This window comes from Embiotoca jacksoni, unplaced genomic scaffold (assembly GCF_022577435.1).
Source record: "Embiotoca jacksoni isolate LCO1_2020_lvr unplaced genomic scaffold, fEmbJac1.0.p SCAF_23, whole genome shotgun sequence".
Lineage (NCBI taxonomy): Eukaryota > Metazoa > Chordata > Actinopteri > Embiotocidae > Embiotoca > Embiotoca jacksoni.
The window spans coordinates 126,794-146,818 of record NW_027185374.1 but is presented as its reverse complement, the minus strand read 5'-3'; the positions used below and the strand labels follow the sequence as shown (position 1 = coordinate 146,818).

The window sequence follows — 20,025 nt, the reverse complement described above, 5'->3', positions numbered from 1 at the left end:
TTAACTTCTTTGCTTGAGGACAGCAGTTTGAGGCGACGTTATTCGCTACTAGCACAGCACACCTAAATCTTTGACCAAACTGTTAGAGGTTGAGTTGCATTGTGGGTAATGAAGGAGCCAGGGTTGACAAAGAAGAACGTTGTGTGACATAAAAAAGACAGAAACTGTTATCCTTTTTTAAAAACTGTGTCTGTATACAGCATATATATAGTAATGCTTTTAATGTACACTGTATGCTGAAAATAGGGTTATTGAGGACATTTTGTCTTGTCATAGCAGGAAAAGCACAGCTGTAACACTAATGAATACTCCATTCAGGTGATCCATTGAGCCCTGTCTGTCCAGATGTATTCATATTCGTATTCAGCCCTTTTATATTGCTTATGCGCACTATTTCTTTATATTGGCCTAAAACACATACAGTGTGTGTGCATGTCATAAAAGACCTGAAGCTTTAAGACGAGCTCTAATATGTGCTGATATCCCGCTCCAAGTAGCAGCACAAAAGCAGCAGGTGACTCAGGTTTTGATTTTGTGTTCATATGGTCCATATTGTTTGGCAGTCATGGGGCAAAGGTTAACTTAAGTGTCTGTAAAAGGCCTTCATGTATGTTTTTTTTGGATTTGTTGAACAATGATTTTCAATGTGAAATTACAACTGAGAAACAGTTAAAATTATATCAAGTGACTTGAAGACTTTAGTTAAGTTACAATGAAAGACAGAATGACGCACAACTAAAATCACGGTCGAAAAAGTCCCTGATACTGCTAAATTAGTTTATTTGTATGCTGCCCTTTGAGCAAAACTAACAAGCAATCAAAGTTAGTGATTGGTGATATATTAGTTATTATATGACATTGATCTGATTGGAAAATGTTTTTGCCAGATCTTTATCTGTACATGTAATTTTTTTTTAACAAAAAACCTTCACATATTAATTTTGTCATTCTCCAGTAATGAGTTCAGGCTAAACCAAAGCCCCAAATGATAAAACATGAATCATTTAACTTAATTACACTGACCACCCCCACCCAGTGCTGACAGACAAGTCTTTTTACCTTTGGCCTGCCACAGGGACTGCTCAGACTTTGGAACTAGGGCAACACATTTGCAAGTCCCAGTAATTACATACAGTAAGACTGGAGAGCTATAAAAGCACTGAGACGAAAGCCAAAGATTTAGTCTTCACAGAAAGAGGAAGACTCTCCTTACCGTAAGGCTACCAGGAGCTAAGCCCATCATGTTGGGAGCCAAGCTCTGCCTTTTGCTGCTTCTGGGGACGCCCTCACTAGCCCGTAAGTATTATGGTTTTATTTTGAAGGTAATAGAATTTGAAGACAATTTTGTATTTTGTGTACAAATCTATTTAAGAAAAAAAGTTAGTGGATGTTTGTTCCTAGTATTTAAAAAGAGTTGACAATTTCCTGTAAGATGGGAGACTTTTGTGATGGACAAACTCATTACTGCAGTATTTGATACTTGTGCCTTTTTTCAACTAAAATAGTACATTATAAACATGAACTATGGGTTATACTTGTAAATACTGAGTTATGTAATTTAAGTGTTTAATTGTTTTCAATTAATTTTAAGAGCAGCTCATGTTTGCTTTTTATAACTTTTTTTCTTCCTTTACAGAGCAAGATGTGGTTGAGGAACAATCTCCAGTTTGCTTTTGTGAGTTTCTTTTTAAATCATTTGTTGGCATTATTCTATGAATTACTGTAGACATTTTATAAAATGTGATTTAACTTGAAATTACAAAACAAAAAGAGCAACCTTTGAATCCTCACTGATAATCTTACCTGTCATATTTTAGCTTTTATTACATAAAAACATGTACTGTGTATAAAACATTAACATTAAAGTGTTCTAACTGGTGGTTTAAATACTTTCTAGTGGCCAAACGATACAAGAACTTCCGACGATTTGTGTACAACTATGAAGCCGAGACCTTTAACGGTGTGAATGGAGCTTCGGTTGATAAGAGCGGCCCCAAAGTCTCCTGCAAAGTATGTCTCTCAGCCCCTGAAGCATTACTGGAAAAGCAATACTCTCATGACTCTGAATATAGAGCAGAAGTACCAACACGCATGTTTTATCTGCTGCACAGGTTGAGATTGATGTGCCCCAGACCTGTAGCCTCATCCTCCGCACAACAGAGTGCTCTTTGAGCGAGATCTTTGGCACGGATGAAGAGTTGAACCCAATGTATCGTCCTGCTGCTGGAGCTGAGGCTTTCAGAGCTGCCATGGCGAAGTAAGTCATGTTGTTGTTTTTCCAGGGACGATTTTTAATCATTTTGTTCATTGTTTATTGTTTAGTTTGAAAACTGAGCACAAAAATTCAGGAAATAAAACGAGAGCATGAGCTACGTGGCAGGTTATAAATGATGATCTGTCCACGTCCACAGAAACCCTCTGAAGATCGTAATTAAAGGACAGACTGATGTAAAGCTCTACCCTGAGGATGACGAGCCTCTCAACATCCTGAACATCAAGAAGGGAATCGTCTCTGCTCTCATGGTGCCTGTGCTGGAAGAGGAGAGGAACAAAGAAATGGTACCTCATTATCCTGTTTATAGTTTTATTCATTCTTTGTTCGATATTTTTGTCAGTTTGTAGTTACCAATTTATTCAGGCCAATCTGTTTGTGGTGTAAAGTCTGGTAAAGATAAAAAAAAAAAAAAGTTGCACAATTAACAGATAAGCTGCCCCGGTCACAGGTGATAAATACACTCCTGTAACATTATGTTCGCACAATGACAATCTTTAGCTGAAGGTCAAAGTCCTAGATAAGTTTATCTTGGTATTGGCATCACCTGGTCCATAATGAAGTAATCTTTCAAGTTCATTGATTATCTGATTGAAGGAGATAAGTTAAAGGACAGAAAGCACATTCACAACTCCAACTTGCGTAACTTTGTTTTTTGAATTGTTTGAACATCCTCAGTATTGATGAAACCTCGAATCATTTTCAGCCCACCGTGCATGGAGTGTGCTCCACCGACTACACCGTCAACTCCAGAGAGGACATTGCTACTGATGTGACTGTCAACCGGGATCTGTCCAGATGTGACTGGTTCTTTGCCAGGAGGCAGAACACCAGTCCTCTGGCCCTCATCTCTGGCATGGTAAGAGCTCAAGCAACAGCTTATCATCATCACAAAATGTCAACACCCACTCCGCACTGGAAGACAATCAGCTTTGATAAAATTTTAAAAGGCACCTACTCAGTGCAGCCATATCATATATAAGGAGTTATATTTTAATGGTATAAACCAGAAAATAAACTCTCCTATTTAAAATGTATTATAAACTGTTTTCCAGGACTCTGATTTTCTTCATCGTGTGATAAAATCATCTGATAAAACACGAATGTCGTCTTGTTGTCTTTCTACTGTCAGAACTACCCTCTGTCCAAGATGATCAGCAGCACTCAGACCTGTAACTACAAGTTTGACAACCAGAAGAAGCACATGACCCGTGGAACCTGCACAGAGAAACACATTTTCCTGCCTCTCTCCCGGGAGTACGTTTTTTTTCACTCGTACATGCCTCCAAAAAGCATTTAAACTTTCGATATGTGTGTTTGAATAATTTTGTGCCTGATATGAACATTTAATTCTGTGAAATTTAACATTAATACTTTGGGATTTTGCTCTTCTTTTCTGCAACAAGGAATACGTATGGAATCACTGCTGTGGTGAAGCAGACTGTGACTCTGATGGAGACTGCCAAGATCAACGACAGAATCTTCGACCACAGTGAGTTTTTCCGTTTTTAGGATATGATAAAAAAAAATATATTCACTTTGTCCTATCATTTTCTAATTGTTTGTGCTGTAATTCTGTGTAGATGAGAACATCAACTCCCTGCCCATGGATGTTGCTGAAGAGAAGTCCTTTGTGCAGACCAAGGACTCTGTCATCACTCTCATGCAGAAGCTGAACACTTTGTCGCAGACCACTGAGGGCGAGCATCGCGCCGGCCTCTTCCGCGGGCTGGTGTTCGAGCTGCGCGGCCTGAAGGCTGACATCCTGGCTTCTGCTACTGAGGAGATGATGGACATTTCCACCCCTCTGACATTTCAGGCACTGGCTCAGTGTGGTACCCAAGAATGCACCAGCGCCATCCTGAAGGTTCTGAGGACCTTTAATGATGATGCTCTTGAGGTTGATGCCGTTGTCTACGCCCTGGGACTGCTGCCAAACCCCTCCCGCCTCATAGTGAGTGACTTGCTGGCAATGGCTCAGTACAAACAGAGCAAACCCATCATGTATGCCCTGAGCAATGCAGTTAGGAGGTAAGTGAGCTCACGCATCATCTTTTTTAAATCTGAAGAAATCTAAAGAGCAGTGAGTGGTGGTTTCCTGCTGGAAATTAGCATCTAATCCCCAATGTCTATCTTTGTCTGTAGATTGTACAAGGCCGAGGGACTCACCCCAGAGATCACTGCTGTCTACGAGTTCATGTCTTCCCTTCTGGGTGCAGACTGTGCCGGAGAAAAAGAACTGACCTTCCTGACCCTGAGGGTAGGTAACCGGCCGTGAACATACACCTCTTAATATTAAACTTTCTGTTGCAAATTCCATTTCCATGATTTACCTGACTTTCCTTACTATTCCATGCAGGTTATTGGTAACATGGGAGAGGCAATTGAGGCTGCTGACCTTGCTATTACGACCACCTTGCTGAAGTGCATGAGACAGCCTGCAACCACTTTGTCTGTGCAGCTGGCTGCCATCCAGGCTTTCAGACGCATGTCTGTGACAGATGAGGTAACTAACATCACCTTCCATATGAACATTATCCTAGTTTCAATATAAAACAGTGGGAATACAGTGAAAACTGAAGATGAAATCATTGTTTTTCTGTCCAGATTCGCTCCAATCTCCAGAGGGTCTGCCAGTACCCCAAGGGTGCCGTGCAGAAGCGCCTGGCAGCTTACCTGATTCTGATGAGGACTCCTCAGGACAGTGACATTGAGATGGTGAAGAAGCTGCTTAAGCAGGAGCAGAACGTGCAGATCAAGTCTTTTGTGACCTCCCACATCTACAACATCATTTCCTCAACTGATTCAGAGACCCAAAAGTAAGAATGGAGCATCTTTGGACTTAATGCTTAATTGGAAATACTGTGAGGATTTGAGGACCCATCTGTTTACATTATACCTTAACTGTTTTATCATTTACTCTTTACATCAGGCTTGGTAAGAAAATAATGGCTGCTCTGGAGGACACTGATGTTGCCACACACAGCGACTACACCACCAAGTCCCGCAACTACAAGCTGGGCATGGCATATGAGAACTCACTGGCCAACATACAGGGCAACGTCATTTTTGATCCGAGTAGCCAGTTGCCAAGAGAGGCCCTGCTGGAAACTACCCTGGAAGTTTTTGGTTACAGCATGGATATTTGGGAGGTATGTAATACTGGAGGTCATAATATTAAATTATTTATTCTTACGTATCCCCAGAAACACATTACATGCATTGTTCTTTATATCATTTGCTGTGTTCCTACATCTTATCCATCTGCGACTTATCAGAGCTAAAATACATTTGTAAAATAATGTTTTTTGGCCTTTAACAAACTAAACCTGCACTGGTTTGGGATCTAATTGTTGTTGTTGTTTTGTTTCTTAGTTTGGCATGGAAGGAAAGGGCTTTGAGCCAACCATTGAAGCTTTGTTTGGAAAGAACGGCTTCTTCCCTGACACTGTGTCTAAGGCTCTCTACTTGGCTGAAGACCAGATGCCACCCAAGGTCAGAGAAGTTCTGGAGAAATGGGTTGCTCCACTGAAATCTGGAGAAAAAAAGGTATATCTTGTGTGTCGTTGTTTCTTTTAAACAATCTGAGTTGTTTTTAACATTTCCACTGATGCCATCGTAACTAATACTATGACTCTTTCCTTAGGTCCCTGAAAATCTTGTGAAGGAAATTGTTCGCAACTTCAACAAGCTGGTTAAAGATCTGCAGAGTCAAGAGACCCCTGAGGCCATGGCCTACCTGAAGATCATGGGAGTTGAGCTTGGCTACATCAAGAACAGCGACCTGAAGTTTATGGCTGACAATGCCATGATGTACGCAGATATTATCCTGAACATCCTTCCCAGAATGGTACCGTTTTGTCTTCCTTTTAGCCTTTAAAATAACGACTGTCTAGCTCTTTTTCTTTACCACAGCAAGAGAGTAATAACATGGTTGATTCTCTCTGACAGGGCATTGCTAACCTTATGTCTGGCGCTGACAACGAGATGTTTGCTCATTACATCTTCATGGACAACAAATTCATGATGCCAACAGCATCTGGCTTGCCTCTGACATTTGCTCTGTCTGGTACCTTCACTCCTGGTGCAAAGGGAGGCCTTCGCATGACTCCAAACATGGTAAACTTTCCATCTTTGTCCTCAATCTTTCCTTATTGATCTATCAAAAAAAGAAAACGAACTGCTATTTTTAGTGTTGAATTGCTACTGAGTAAATGTTTAAATTCCCGTCAACTGTTAGTAAGTAAAAAATTGTAATTATTATAAGTTTGTGATATTGTAAAGGTTGTTATTTTATATGTTTTCAAAGCTGCATCCTATTAAATTTCAATGTGATTTGTTTGTGTTCACAGAAAGAGCTGGTGTTCATGCCCTCTGTTGCAGTTGAGTTTGTGACAAAGATGGGAGTCAGTCTTCCTGAATTTGTTGCCTCTGGTGTTGAGATGCACACCAACATGTACCATGAGAGCGCTCTCAATGCCAAGATCACCATGGAGCAGAACCAGGTCAAGCTTTCCATCCCTGCTCCACAGGGCACCACAAAGCTCTTCAGAATCAGGTAACAAATATCATAAAGCATCTTACATATAATAGATTAAATATTGTAAGTTTTAGCAATAGATAGAAAATGCTAGTCTTTGTTTTTTAATGTGTTTAATTAATGTTCAAAAAAAAAGATTTTAAAAGCCACTTGTAAGGACTTTAGTGATACCGTTTTAACATTTGGTACCATGTTGCATCACACGTGTTCTTCAAAAAAAGTTATTAGAAATCTAAAAAATGTTTGCTTTTCTTCTTTGAAATAGCAACATGGTGGCGATTATGGGTGCTGGAAAGGCCACAATGATCCCACACACAACAGGTGATGTGAACTGCGGCCCTCTCTTCTCTGGAGTCAAATACTGCACCGAATTCCTTCGTGCTGACACCCGTGACAGGTCTCCTTACTTCCCCCTGAATGGACAGACTGTGTAAGTTGTAGTTTGAAGTTTATTTTTTCAGTATTATTATATAGCTGATTACAGCTGATCACATTGTTAAACCCAAAAGGAACTGTAATAATGGTGCCTCACTCATATAATGTGACATATTTCAGTTTGACAGAGAATGTGGTCAAGTAGAGTTGAAAAGTAGATGGGTTAAATAAAGATGTGAACACTGTCATCCACCTCACTTTGAACGTTGAGGAGTAACACATTTTTGACAACAGGCCAAGTAGGGGAGGAAGGAAAAATTCAGAAAAATCTGAGGTGTTATTATTAGTTGGATTTATATGCATACACGTACTGATATACAAGAGAGTGCAGTCAAATATGATCGAAAATTTGTTTGAAAACTGAGAGAGCTTTTTTCTTGTCACCCTAGGTTTGCTGTTGACATCAAGCCAACTAAAGAGGTCTCTGAGTACACCGCCACCATCGCCTATGAACTCCTTAGCGAAGGAAAAGACGGCCGCCAGAAGGTTGACTCCTTGAAGATGACCCTGAAAGCTGAAGGTATGAGCGTCGTATTTGAGAAAAATACATTATTATATGAAGAATTTCCTTCTTTTCCTTCTTTCTTGTTTTTCTTTTTAGTGATGAAGCTATACTTACTCTAACTCTGTGATTTTAGGCGCTCAGCCCACCGAGGCTACAGCCACCATGAACTACAACAGGAACAGGAATGTTTTCACCACTCAAGTCCAGATACCTGACTTTGATGTTGAGGCGGGCGTGAAGGTTGGCATGACCGACAGCAGCACCAAAGGCAAATCCATCACCTTCGAGATCTCCAACAAGAACGTGCCCCAGCTCTCTCTGACTGCCCGTGCCAAGTGAGTAAACTCAGCAATATCTTTGTTCAAACACTTCAACAAAAGATGTCATTTAGTTTAACTTACGTAGTGTACTTCCACTAATGTCCACATTTAACAGTCTTAATGCAAATGTTTTTCCACACAGACATTAACTTCTCTTTTTTTATTAATCACAGGCTTCAGGCGAAGACTGATGGCATGCTGCAGCTTCAGCTGTTAGTCCCCTCTCTCAGGACTGATGCCGCCGTCACTGCAACCATGAGCAGCGCTGAGGGACTCACCATCAGAAGTGATGTCAAGCTCCCAGAGACCTCCTCCATCCAGGCAGTCACCTTTAAATATGGTACGTCTGTTAAAAACAATGGTGATACTGAATTTGAAAGATTGATCATTTTTGGTATTTTTCCCAACACTTTCTCAAATATAAAATTAAAATGCTAAATCTTTTGTATTCCAGATAAAGAGCAGGTTGAGGTTCAGGTGATGTCCAACATGAATGCTGATACTGAGGTGCCCCTGCGTTACATTGAAGCCCTCCAGGCCTGGCTCAGGCAGTTTACAGAGGATGTTATGGACCAGCAGGTTATCAACACTGACATGAAACTACGTCACATCGTCAACAAGGGAATTGAGGTGAAAAAAAAATGATTACTACAATTATTTTAGCAGACACTGATTTAATTCTTAATTTCTAGTTTTGTCAGACTATAGCACGAGAAATGTTGTGTTTCTTTATCAGGCCGGCAATATCTGGATGGACAAGATCCCAGCTGATGGTCCCTGTATTGAGAACCTGAGGAATAATCTAGCAAAGATCGAAATGCCATCAATGCCAAAAAACCTGTTCATGAACCTGTGAGTGAAACACACATTTGAATTAGCATCTATATAATTATTATTATTACAAGAAAATTTCAACTTTATCCTGACTAAATCATAGAATAAGTCCAATATTTAGTCTGTGGTTAAATGAATATTGGAAGTTTAACAAGTTTTCTGCTTTTGTCATTTCACCAGTGAAAGCACATTCAGATACCAGTTCAACCAGGACCGTCTGACAATCAGTGTCCCTCTGCCTCTTGGAGGCAAATCATCTGAGGAGCTATGGATTCCTTCAATGGTCACCTCCCCACGCATTTCCATGCCTCAGATGGACATGGAGTTGGCCCCACGGGACATCCAAATCCCAACCTTCACCATCCCCTCTGAATATGACCTCTCCCTGCCTCTGATGGGAATGGTGGAAGTGTCTGCCAAGGTCAACAGCAACTATTACAATTGGGAGGCAACCATGTCTGCTGGTAACAACACTGCAGATTCTCCTAACTACTTGGCCAAGTTCAATGTCATGGCTGACAGTCCAATCCAACTTCTCTCCTTCTCAGCAGAGGGTAATTTATTTTCTATTCTTTAACATTCATACAACACATTTGTTATTTAACGCAACAGAAGCTGCATATGAGTTGATACTAATTGTTATTTTACTGATTTGTCTGTTTTAAAGGAGCTTCAAAGATCACTGACACAGCAGACAAAACTATGGAATTCACCCTCGATGGTTCCATGAAACACAAGCTCATCAACTCAGGTTTTAGTGTGCTGGAAACCATTGCTCTCACAGACAGTGTGCTAACAACAGGGCGCTACAACGTGTATGCTGTCGCCCCCGCGGGCCTTGATACTTCTCTGACCATTACCACCCAGTTCACCCTTGACTCCAGCATGCTTTTTGGAGATCTTAACACAGATGGAAGTGTGTCCATTGGACCCATGACTGCCAGCACCACCTATCTCCACACCTTCTCTGTTGAGCCAGCGAAGAAAGAAGCAAAAATGGAGAGCACACTGAGGATGAACTCTGACATCCTGAAGGTTGCAAACAAGATGAAGGCGTCTTATGCAAATGAAGAACTTCTGTTTGAATCTAACACCAACATGAACAGCGACCCCATCAAGCACACCACCAAAATTAACCTTGGCTACAAGGATGTCAAGCTTTCCATCCTGTCCGATTCTGTGACCAAGGCCGATAAGAGAATGCTTCGTAACCAGATGGAGTTCTCTTCCTCTGCGGGACAGGCCAGCGTCAGGATCGAGAATCAGGCCGATGATACTGAGAACCGCGCCTACTCTTTGCTTACTGGGTCCCTGAACCCCTCTGGCTTGGAGATCAATGCTGATGCCTCCATGAACATCTTCTCAAGCCTTGCCTCTCACAAGGCAACCTTTGCCCTGAACATGAATGGCCTGACCACCAGCTGCACAACAACTGCTCAGCACAGCCCACTGACATTTGAGAATGTTTTCCACGGTGGAGTTGACACATCTGGTACCACCATGTCTCTCACAACAAAGGCAGCCATTAAAGACAACAAGGCTGAGCTCAATGTTGAGGGGAAAATTGCAAGCACTGAAGTCTATCTGAACAGCGTCTTTAAGGGTAACCTCTTTGACATCAACAGCTTGAACAGAGTGAACCTCAGACTGAACGAAGATGGCCTGATCCTCTCCAACAGCATGGTTGGATCCTTCAATGAGATGAGAACAGAAAATGCCCATTCACTGTCTCTGACACTGAGATCTTTTACCCTCCAGTCCAAGACTGACAACGTCCTTGACCGAAGAAACTCCTACATGCATGATGTCTCAGTCAACATGGAGCATTTTACTGCCTCAGTTATCGTGAAGAACGACCTGAAGATCATGGACATTAACTTTGTGAATGATGCCCAGTTCAAGGCAGAGCCCTACAACATGGAGCTGGCTGGAACCATGATGGGAGTTTTCTCAGAGGAAGAGCTCAAGCACGCTTACGAAATCAAGTTTGTTGGCATGGTCCTCTCTGCAAAGTGTAATACCAACGGTAAACTCCTGGGATCTCAGATGACACATACCACCGATATGGAGGTTGATGGTCTGACCATTAAGTTCAACAATGTGGCCAACTTCAACTCACCATCTCTCCGTCTGGACAGCACAGTCAAAACTGTTGCCGCTCCCTTCATTCTGAATATCAATGCCATTTTCAACTCAAATGGTGCCATGTACCTGTATGGACAGCAGAGCGGTGAGATGTACAGCAAATTCCTCCTGAAAGCAGAACCCATGCTGTTCACACAATCCTTTGAGTACAGAGCCTCAACCACCCATGACCTGGAAGGCAGGCCCACCATCAAGACCAACATGGACACCAAGTTCAACAGCCTGGTGGGCTTCCAAGAACAGAGTGTCACACTGAAGATGACATCTCAAATGAACGAGCACACTTTTGATCACGAAATGAGTGCCTTTAACAATGCTGAAAGAATGGGTATTGATATGACAGGAGCAGTCTCAACTCCCCTTTTCAGTGAGGAGAGTCAAGATTACGCCATCTCTGGATTTGTGAAATATGACAAGAACAGCGACAGCCACTTCATCCAGATCCCATTCATTGAGCATCTGCCCGCAGTCATTGAAAATATGAAGACCACAATGATGAGCCTGATGGACAACAGCATTGAGATGCTGAAAGACATCAACACTAGGTATGAGATCAGTGCCAAGTTTCAGAGCAAAGTGGCTGAATTGAAGGAGGTCATTGACAACTTTGACTTCAACCTCTTTGTTCAGGATGTGAGAAAGTTTATCAACTCTATGGAAAATTACATCACCAACCTGACAGCCAAGTTCCCAACTGACAAAGTCATGAATCTGCTGAAATCTATCAAGGACACTATAATGGCTTGGATCAAGAAAAATAACATTTCTAACAAGTTCAATGTAATTTATGCCAAGATAGAAGAGATTCTCTCCAGCTATGAGGTTGAAAAAATGATTGGAACCATCATGGATGAGGCTGTTAAAATTATGAAGCAGTATCAGGTCAGGGAAAAGATCCAGTCTGCATTCAACGCTCTCAGGTCAATTAACATCCAGCCTGTGCTGAAAAAGGTGATGGTACCGGTGCAGGAGCTTGTGAATGAGCTGCATTCCTTTGACCTCAAACAGCTGATTAATGATATGAGTGACTATTTCGTGAGACTGGTCCAGAAAATTAGATCTTTTGATTATGACACCTTCACTATGGAGTTGAAAGAGAAAGTGGCAGATATGAGCAAGATTCCCTGCTTTGGAAAACTTTATGGAGAGTTCAGAGTTACATCACCTCATTACAAACTCAGGACCACTGCTGATCTGGAGAACACCACAACTACATCACTCACACCAGAATTCAAAATGAACCTCAACTCACAGGCTTCCTCTACTTTGAGAGTCCTTGACTTCACCATGGATGCCAGTGCACATTTTGCTGCCCCCGAGATGAGTCGTCTGTCCATCTCCGAGAACATCAAGGTTGATCAGTCATGTTTCACACTTGACCACAAGGGAACAATACATTTCTATGGCCTGTCAGCTCAAGCCTCTGCTGAAAGTACTGCAAAAGCCACAACTGAGCTCTATGTTGCTGAGCTTGTCAATAACGCATTATTTGCCATTGAAAATGGAGTTTCTGCCACAGTGGAGACTAGCTACAAACATGACCTCAACATGCCACCCCTGAACATCTTCAGCGAAACATTGATGAATCAAAAGACAGTTTTCCTGCTTGAAGCGAGCACTGCCCGTCTGACCATTAACAATCTGGCCAGTGGAAAATATGCAGTCCAGGACTTCTCAGATGAGGCAACCCACAAGAGTGAAATGGAGGTGGTCATGGATCTCCACACAACCCGGGTGACCTTCGCTGGAGAAACAAACACCAGCCACTTGAAAACGAATCAAAATGTTGTTGCTGATATTTGCATTTTCCGCCACGTAATTATCAATGCCAAGGCTGAGACAGAGACACCTTTCATGAAGGACAGCGTTGCAGAGCTCAAGTTCCAGGCTAAGCTTGAAGACCTGAAGATTGATTTTACTGCCTCTCACAATGCAGAGCTGGTTGGTCAGGTTGAGGGAACTCTCTCAACCTCTGTCCTTGCTTTGGTCAGTCCTCAAGAGCTTATGTTCGATACCAAGAACAAGGGAAATGCCAAGGTTTCCCTTCCATTCAGGCTGTCTGGAAAGATGGATCTCCAGAATGACATCGCTTTTACCCTGAACTTTGAAGTACAGCAAGCTAGCTGGACAGGTCTGGCAAGATTCAACCAGTACAAATACTCCCATTACATCACCATGGACAATGGTGACAGAGAAATTAACATGTATTGCCAGATCAATGGAGAGGCAAATCTTGATGTGCTGAAGGACCCTATCACCATTCCTGAATTACGTGTGCCATTTGTTGGTATAAGGACACCAAGAGTGAATGACTTCTCACTGTGGGAAGACACTGGCTTGGGCTACCTCCTGACCACAACTCAGCAGACGCTGGACTTTAACTCCAAGATGAAGTACGTTAAGAACCCTGAGATGATCACCATTGACATCAATGTGGCTCCAGTCATCGATGCCATCAACACCAACATCAATGCACTGGATAAGAAAGTGGTCAACAGCATGGATTGGGCTGCTACCATCCTCGCTTCATCTTATGACAAAGCAAAGGCAGAGTATGAAAAGTACAGCAATGACTTGCCTAAAACCATTACAGTCCCTGCCTACAGAGTTCCGGTGATGAACGTTGAGATGTCTACATTCACAGTTCCCCTGCCTGATTTCACTGTCATCACAATGCCCTCTCTGTCTTATCGACCTGGCTTCGTCAAGGTGGTTCTTCCAGAAATGTCTCTGCCCCGAATTCAGAACATCAAGATCCCAGTGATGGGTGATTTGACCTATGAGTTCTCCATGAAAACAGCAATGATCACACTCAAAACTGACGCCAGCATCCTCAACCAGGAAAGCATCAGCATCAAACTCGATGCTCTCTCATCCTCTGAATTTGAGATCCTGAATGGAAAGATTGGGGGCAGCACCAATGTCAACAAAGTGGGTGGATTTAAAATGGTCTCTGTCCTGTCTGGACAGCACTCAATGCTGAAGGCAAACCACGAGAGCACCATCTTCGTAACTTTTGAAAATGTAGATATCTCCATCACCAATTCAGCAAAGGTCAATCTACCTCAGATGACCATGGAAATCAACCAGGAGATCACTGGAAATCCCGAGGAAGGCCTTGTTGTCTCAATGTCCACTCCAGCTGCAGGACTCATCGCAGTTCAGACACAGACTAAGCGGCCAGCACAAGTGAAAGCAAGACTCTATGGTCGCTACCCGGTAAGAGAACATCTGAAAATCTGTTTCATAACAAATGCAGATTTTTATTTAAATGTCGATTGTGTTTTTGAAATAATTAATGGTTCTGTTTGATGTTTCCTCTTTTCAACAGTCTGAGCCAACAACAGACATTGATATCTTGGGTCTGAAGATGTCTGTAATGAACTCTGAGAAGCTGAACGTTCAGACCACCTGGAACATGGAGATGCCCTACGAGGTGATGCTGGGACTGAAGAGGCAGGTGCCCGCAGTCGTGGAAATGGTGTCTGATCCTGCTGTCAGGACATACAACAAAATCAACAGGCATGTTAGAAGCCTTGAGGGTTCCTTCGAACAGGCTAGAAAGCAGGGCAAACTGATTTTCAGGAGGGCTGTTGACAACCTTGCAGCTGTAAATCCTTCTGATGTTATGACAACTGTCACAGATAAGGCCATTTTGATCCTCAAAGAGTACCAAAGAAAAGTTGAAATTGTTCTCGATGCTGTTGTTAAATTCTTGAGAGAGACCAAGTTCCAGATCCCCGGTTATGAGCAGAGGCTCTCTGGGCTCGAGGTCTATCAGAAATGTAATGCTTTTGTCACTGATGTATCTGAGGAGGCCGTTCAAAAGATTCCAGAGTACTTTTCTTCCATGTTTGCAACAGTCCTTGATTCTTTCCAAGCCATTGAATTCACACTCCCTGGCTCTAAATACATTGTCAATGGAAGAGAAATCCTTGATGACTTGTTGGTAGCTTTGAGGAAAATCCAGAATCAAGTGATTGTTACTGTGAGGAGACTTGGAAACATCCAGCTGGAAGATATCATTCAGAAATTCTCAGCATTCATGCAGTTTACCACTGACCAAAGTGAGAAGTTTCTCCAAACTCTAAAATCTCAGAATGTACACAGGCTCACCACCTTTGTGACTGATGTATACAATGATGCTATGAACTCTCGTGTCCTGGCTGAGGTTGTCAAGCAGGTTGAAGAGGCCCGCGGAATTGTTATGGAATATCTAAATGCTGTGAAAGCCAAACTCCAGAACATTGTGGCTGACATGTCTACTGAACAGCTTAGAGCTGACATCCAGTCCTGGATTGATTCGCTGGTAAAACGCATTAATGCTTTCCACAACAATGTCGTAAGGACCCTCAAGGAAAAAAGCAAAAGTGTTGAACCATATGTGAGAGTAGGTGACAGACAGATGGAGATTGACATTCCTCTGCCATTCATTGCCAAATTCAACTAAGTGACCATGGCTGACAAAGATATAAGACAGTGTTTGTATGGACTATCTCTGTTTTGTAACCGACAAGACAATAGGGAATCTGTTGTCATAACAACCAACAAAACTGTATGCTAACAATGACCTCTGCAGGTATGATGCTTGTCTAACTGGCGTTTTTCAATTGAGTAATTTTGTTTATTATTTCACAGTAGACTCCCAGTTGTTCAGAACCTGCTCTGCTCCCTTTGTGTCTTGTACTATTTAAAACTTATGTGGGCATAAATAAATAAATACAGTTTGTACTGCATACATGTCTGTGCGTTTCTCAAATTCAACACGACTCTCTAAAAACCTAATTTCTTAGCAATCTTGTAAAAGTACGTTTCAGCTATTGTACTGTGATACACAGTAGTTAGATTTTAATATTCTTCAAAGATTTGTGTAATTCTTTTATCCAAGGTATTAAAATCAACTTGCATACACCCATTAGTCATTTGTATCCTCAGTTCTATATTTAGATGAGACGCAAATAGTTTCTGTGACACACATGCTCTCTTTTCACAAAACAATAAGTGCAGATACAGAGCCATTTTGAACGTTGCTAACAATAGTAAAAAGCCAAGCCCTAAAATGTGCTTGCCCTTTAGAATAGTTGACTTCTTCTTTTTCCAGTAAAAGCTGTTGTCTATGTGTCATCACACGCATTGGTGACATAACTACAACAATTAACTCATAAAAATGCAAAACAACAGTGCACAGGATAAAATCACCATTACAAGTATATGTTTTGCATTTACAATCGTATGTAAAAGTATTGAAATATTATAAGAAAAAACTGATTGTCAGATACTTAAAATTTGAAAAGTAAACATATAAATTAGGAAGTGGCCTCTCATTACTGTTATACTACTTTATACTGTATCCAATTTGGATATAATTATTAATGCTGTAATTCATTATTTTAACGTATTTTATTGTTGCCGGTGGCTGGGTTGTAGCTACTTAGAACTATTTTTTTACTTTGCTAAAGTAAAATGCACAAAATATAAGTGTGAATTATTGTCAAAAGAAAATGCTACAAGATGAACAAAATAACTGATGCAATGAATTCACAAAATATACCACACCAGTTGTAATAATGGCCAACGGATGATGTTTCTTTCCAATATGCTGGAAATAGTGGTAGCTGCAACAGAATGATAATGATCTATCTTTAGTTGGAGGAAAACGAGGCAAAACAATGGAAAAGTGGAGATGGTGACACACATTGACTTTTTTATTGACTTTCCCAGAACAGTTCCATTTGTTCCCTTACATTCTGTATTGTTTTTCCTCCTCAAATTTCCATTGTTTCAAATGTACCATTCTACCAAACAAAGTACCGTGTAATTGCATGAACACTGTCATAATATGATAAACTCTTACAAACATATCAGTTTGGCAAATTCAGTATTTTTCTTCTGTGTTTTTGTAAATTAAAAGAAGATGAAAACTGCACTGTCTGATCAGTGGATAATAACCTGTAAATCAGAGGCACATGAGGGGGGCCACTGTGGGAAAATTAACCAGTCCAGCACAATGCATTCCTGCCCTGTAAGTCAGCAAAAAGCCCAGCAACAGAAGCAGGGAGGAATGTGACTTTTATGCCATCGTAACTCTGGCTGGATTTATGAAAGAAAGAAAAAAACACTCTTTGAAACTCAGATGTATCTGCCCTTGGTTGCTTTCTGAATTGCAGAATAATGACATGTTTAAGGCTAAATCAGTCTCGTTTTTTTCCCAGTAAACATTAAAAGAATAACTCAGACAGCAGAACAATCAGGGCTTTACCCTGGATCCCCAGTGTAGCAACAGTCTCTGCAACTGATGTTCATAGGTGTCATCTGAACAATCATGCAAAGGGACAGTTACAGAATACTTTGTGTAGACACAGATCAAACATGAGCTGAATTTATTTAGCAAGTATAAAGTTAATTCGAATCGATTTATTTCTGTTGCCAATAAAGTTTTGGACAAAAGAAAATGGAGGTACATTCACTGTCACAATGGAAGACATTAAGGATGAAAATCAGTATTTCATGTGTTTCTCAACTAATCCGGTTTAACTTTTGTTTTGAACAGAAATCATTACTACTTCACATTTGTTTTTTCTAGTATTTCAAAGGGAACCCCTTTTTTTAAGTTTATGTACTTATCACAAGACTGTGCTGATAATAACATAGCATGATTAACTTCCACTGAAGTTTTTAATTGCCATTAGATGGCTTAATCCTATATGAGCGTGTGCTATTGGCTCATAAGCAATAGTTTCATGACCCTTTTTGAAGAAAAAAAACACGCTTGACTGAGCAAAGCACTCACATGCCAAACCATCTCACATGCTTAATCTTCTCTTTGAAACATCACCCACATAACTGGAAATGAAGCTGTAGCTAAACATAAAATGTCCAGCAGGTCATCCAAGTCTTTGAGCTGCGTCAGCCAGACGTAGCCTGAACTGTGTGTTCTTCAAATGATTTGGTTCAGGTCAGCTGTAAGGAAAAGTTGTTGTCTAGCTGTACTTCTTCCTTACAGTTCACAAAATCTTTGTATGAACTATTCAATGTGGCCACAGCTAAGTATAAAACATGGGGTAAAAGCATGCTCAGCAAAATTTAAAAAAAACCCACAGTGAATGTCCAATTTAACCGAGTACTGTCTACCTGATAACTTGAAAACCTACACTCAACAATATGGTTAGCCCTTTTCAAGACCGGCCCATGTGTAGTCTCCTAAACCCGGGATAACATTTGGCCCGTTACATGCCAACTAAAGAAAAAAAAATCAGGCATTTAATACTGCGGACTCAAAAAATAACTTTTTGAATGTGGTTCTAATAGACAAACCTGAGGCAACTGATTTCATTAACTGTAAACATAAGCTAAGCTTTGTCTAGTCAGAAATGGCGTAAAACATCACGAGTACAGAACACTGTGAGCATTGACTTGCAGCTTTATAAAACCTTCTGTGAATAACTATAGTGTCCAGATGCTGTGCAATTTCACAAACTTGATACAGTCATGTTACAAAGTGGACATAAATAACAGTGCAATTTTTCTGCTTTGCTTATTACAAAGTACAACCTCGGCACTAAGGCAGTGGCCCACACAAACACTTTTACACGTAAAAAATATGAGCAATTTAAATTTTGGCTGGCAAGCAGGCCTGTGGAAAGGCCGTGTCAACGTGAGAGGGGGCAAAAAGTCGCCCAGTGAAATGTGTCCTTTTTACCCCTCCACCAGCAGTCAGACTGGCATCATGTGACCCACAAAGAACATGCTGTAACCGGAGCATTTCACACACACGTCGATATCAGATGATATTCGAGTGCGTTGAAAACGTATTTGCAGTCATTCGTTTTGGTTTAGGTTCAAGCAACCATGGTTACTAGGGAGTGTCCACACTGTGGTCACTGCCCACACATGTCCAGACACTGTCCCAGGCGGAGGAAGCATCCTGTCTGTGCGTCACGGCCCTGCAGACAAGTCAGTTCACATCAAAACACAGCATTTGAGACAACCACCTGATGGTGTTGTTCGTTTTTGCAAAGCTGCCCGTGTTGCCGTTTCGAATACTTCCCAGATGCCATCCTTGGTTTTAGCAGAGCACTCCAGATAGTCATATGCGCCAATGCGCATGGCCATGGCCCGGCCATCCTCTGCTTTCACCGGCTCCAGCTTTAACCGAGACAACTCGTTCTTTACGTTCTCGTCGTTGCGCAGATCTTTCTTGTTGGCCACTAATATGATGGGCACATTCGGGCAAAAGTGCTTCACTTCAGGGACCCACTTCTCGGGGATGTTTTCCAACGAGTCGGGGCTGTCCACGGAGAAGCACATGAGAATGACATCGGTGTCCGGGTAGGAGAGTGGGCGCAGCCGGTCGTAGTCCTCCTGTCCAGCTGTGTCCCACAAAGCGAGCTGGACTTGCTTGTTTTCCACTTCGATATCCGCCACGTATGTCTCAAAAACAGTCGGGACGTACACCTCAGGAAACTCGTCTTTGCTGAACACAATCAGGAGACATGTTTTTCCACATGCGCCGTCCCCCACCACGACAAGTTTCTTCCGTATGTCTGCCATTCCTGCCTTTCCTCTATCGCTCCTTCAAATGTTACATCCAAAACAAAGATGTGTCCTCTCCCTTTGCTTTTATACGCTCAATGACACTGGACATACTTGTCCGACAAGCCGAACCCCTCCAACAACTCCAGAACCTTTACCAGGAACCACTGCGATCTCTTTATAAAGCGCAGGGTGGTTTCCTAAATATAGCAATCCAATCGGAAATAGGGAGATGAGATCACAGTTTGTAAAGGAAGAGGTGATTGGATCTCATCGGGTTTCCTTATGTAGGAGGGCCATGGACCACGAGGACCCACCCGATCCAGGATCAGCCCAAATCAACCAGTTCTCCCTGCATGATGATGTCTTACGCGGCGTTTTTGTGTAATTCTTATTTTAACCACTCCTCCTATTTAAGCCTTTGTCCTTAAAAATACATCCC

The 20,025-nt window shown here is 41.7% G+C and overlaps 2 protein-coding genes across 2 annotated transcripts; one reads left to right on the top strand and one right to left on the bottom strand.

Annotated features, from left to right (window-relative positions):
• Positions 1–1,241: 1,241 nt before the first annotated feature.
• Positions 1,242–15,501, top strand: LOC138203325 (apolipoprotein B-100-like). Its single transcript, XM_069158077.1, has 26 exons — positions 1,242–1,296; positions 1,637–1,675; positions 1,898–2,010; positions 2,112–2,257; positions 2,412–2,559; positions 2,979–3,131; positions 3,405–3,529; positions 3,679–3,776; positions 3,856–4,303; positions 4,418–4,532; positions 4,632–4,778; positions 4,880–5,091; positions 5,205–5,424; positions 5,648–5,821; positions 5,919–6,122; positions 6,224–6,391; positions 6,625–6,830; positions 7,078–7,242; positions 7,637–7,767; positions 7,886–8,087; positions 8,246–8,412; positions 8,527–8,702; positions 8,809–8,924; positions 9,087–9,460; positions 9,574–14,270; positions 14,383–15,501. The coding sequence occupies exons 1-26, from the start codon at positions 1,242–1,244 to the stop codon at positions 15,499–15,501; spliced, it is 9,918 nt and encodes a 3,305-aa protein (XP_069014178.1).
• A 1,232-nt stretch (positions 15,502–16,733) lies between these two features.
• Positions 16,734–19,750, bottom strand: LOC138203328 (rho-related GTP-binding protein RhoB). Its single transcript, XM_069158084.1, has one exon. The coding sequence runs from the start codon at positions 19,599–19,601 to the stop codon at positions 19,011–19,013; it is 591 nt and encodes a 196-aa protein (XP_069014185.1). The 5' UTR covers positions 19,602–19,750; the 3' UTR covers positions 16,734–19,010.
• Between the last annotated feature and the right edge of the window lie 275 nt (positions 19,751–20,025).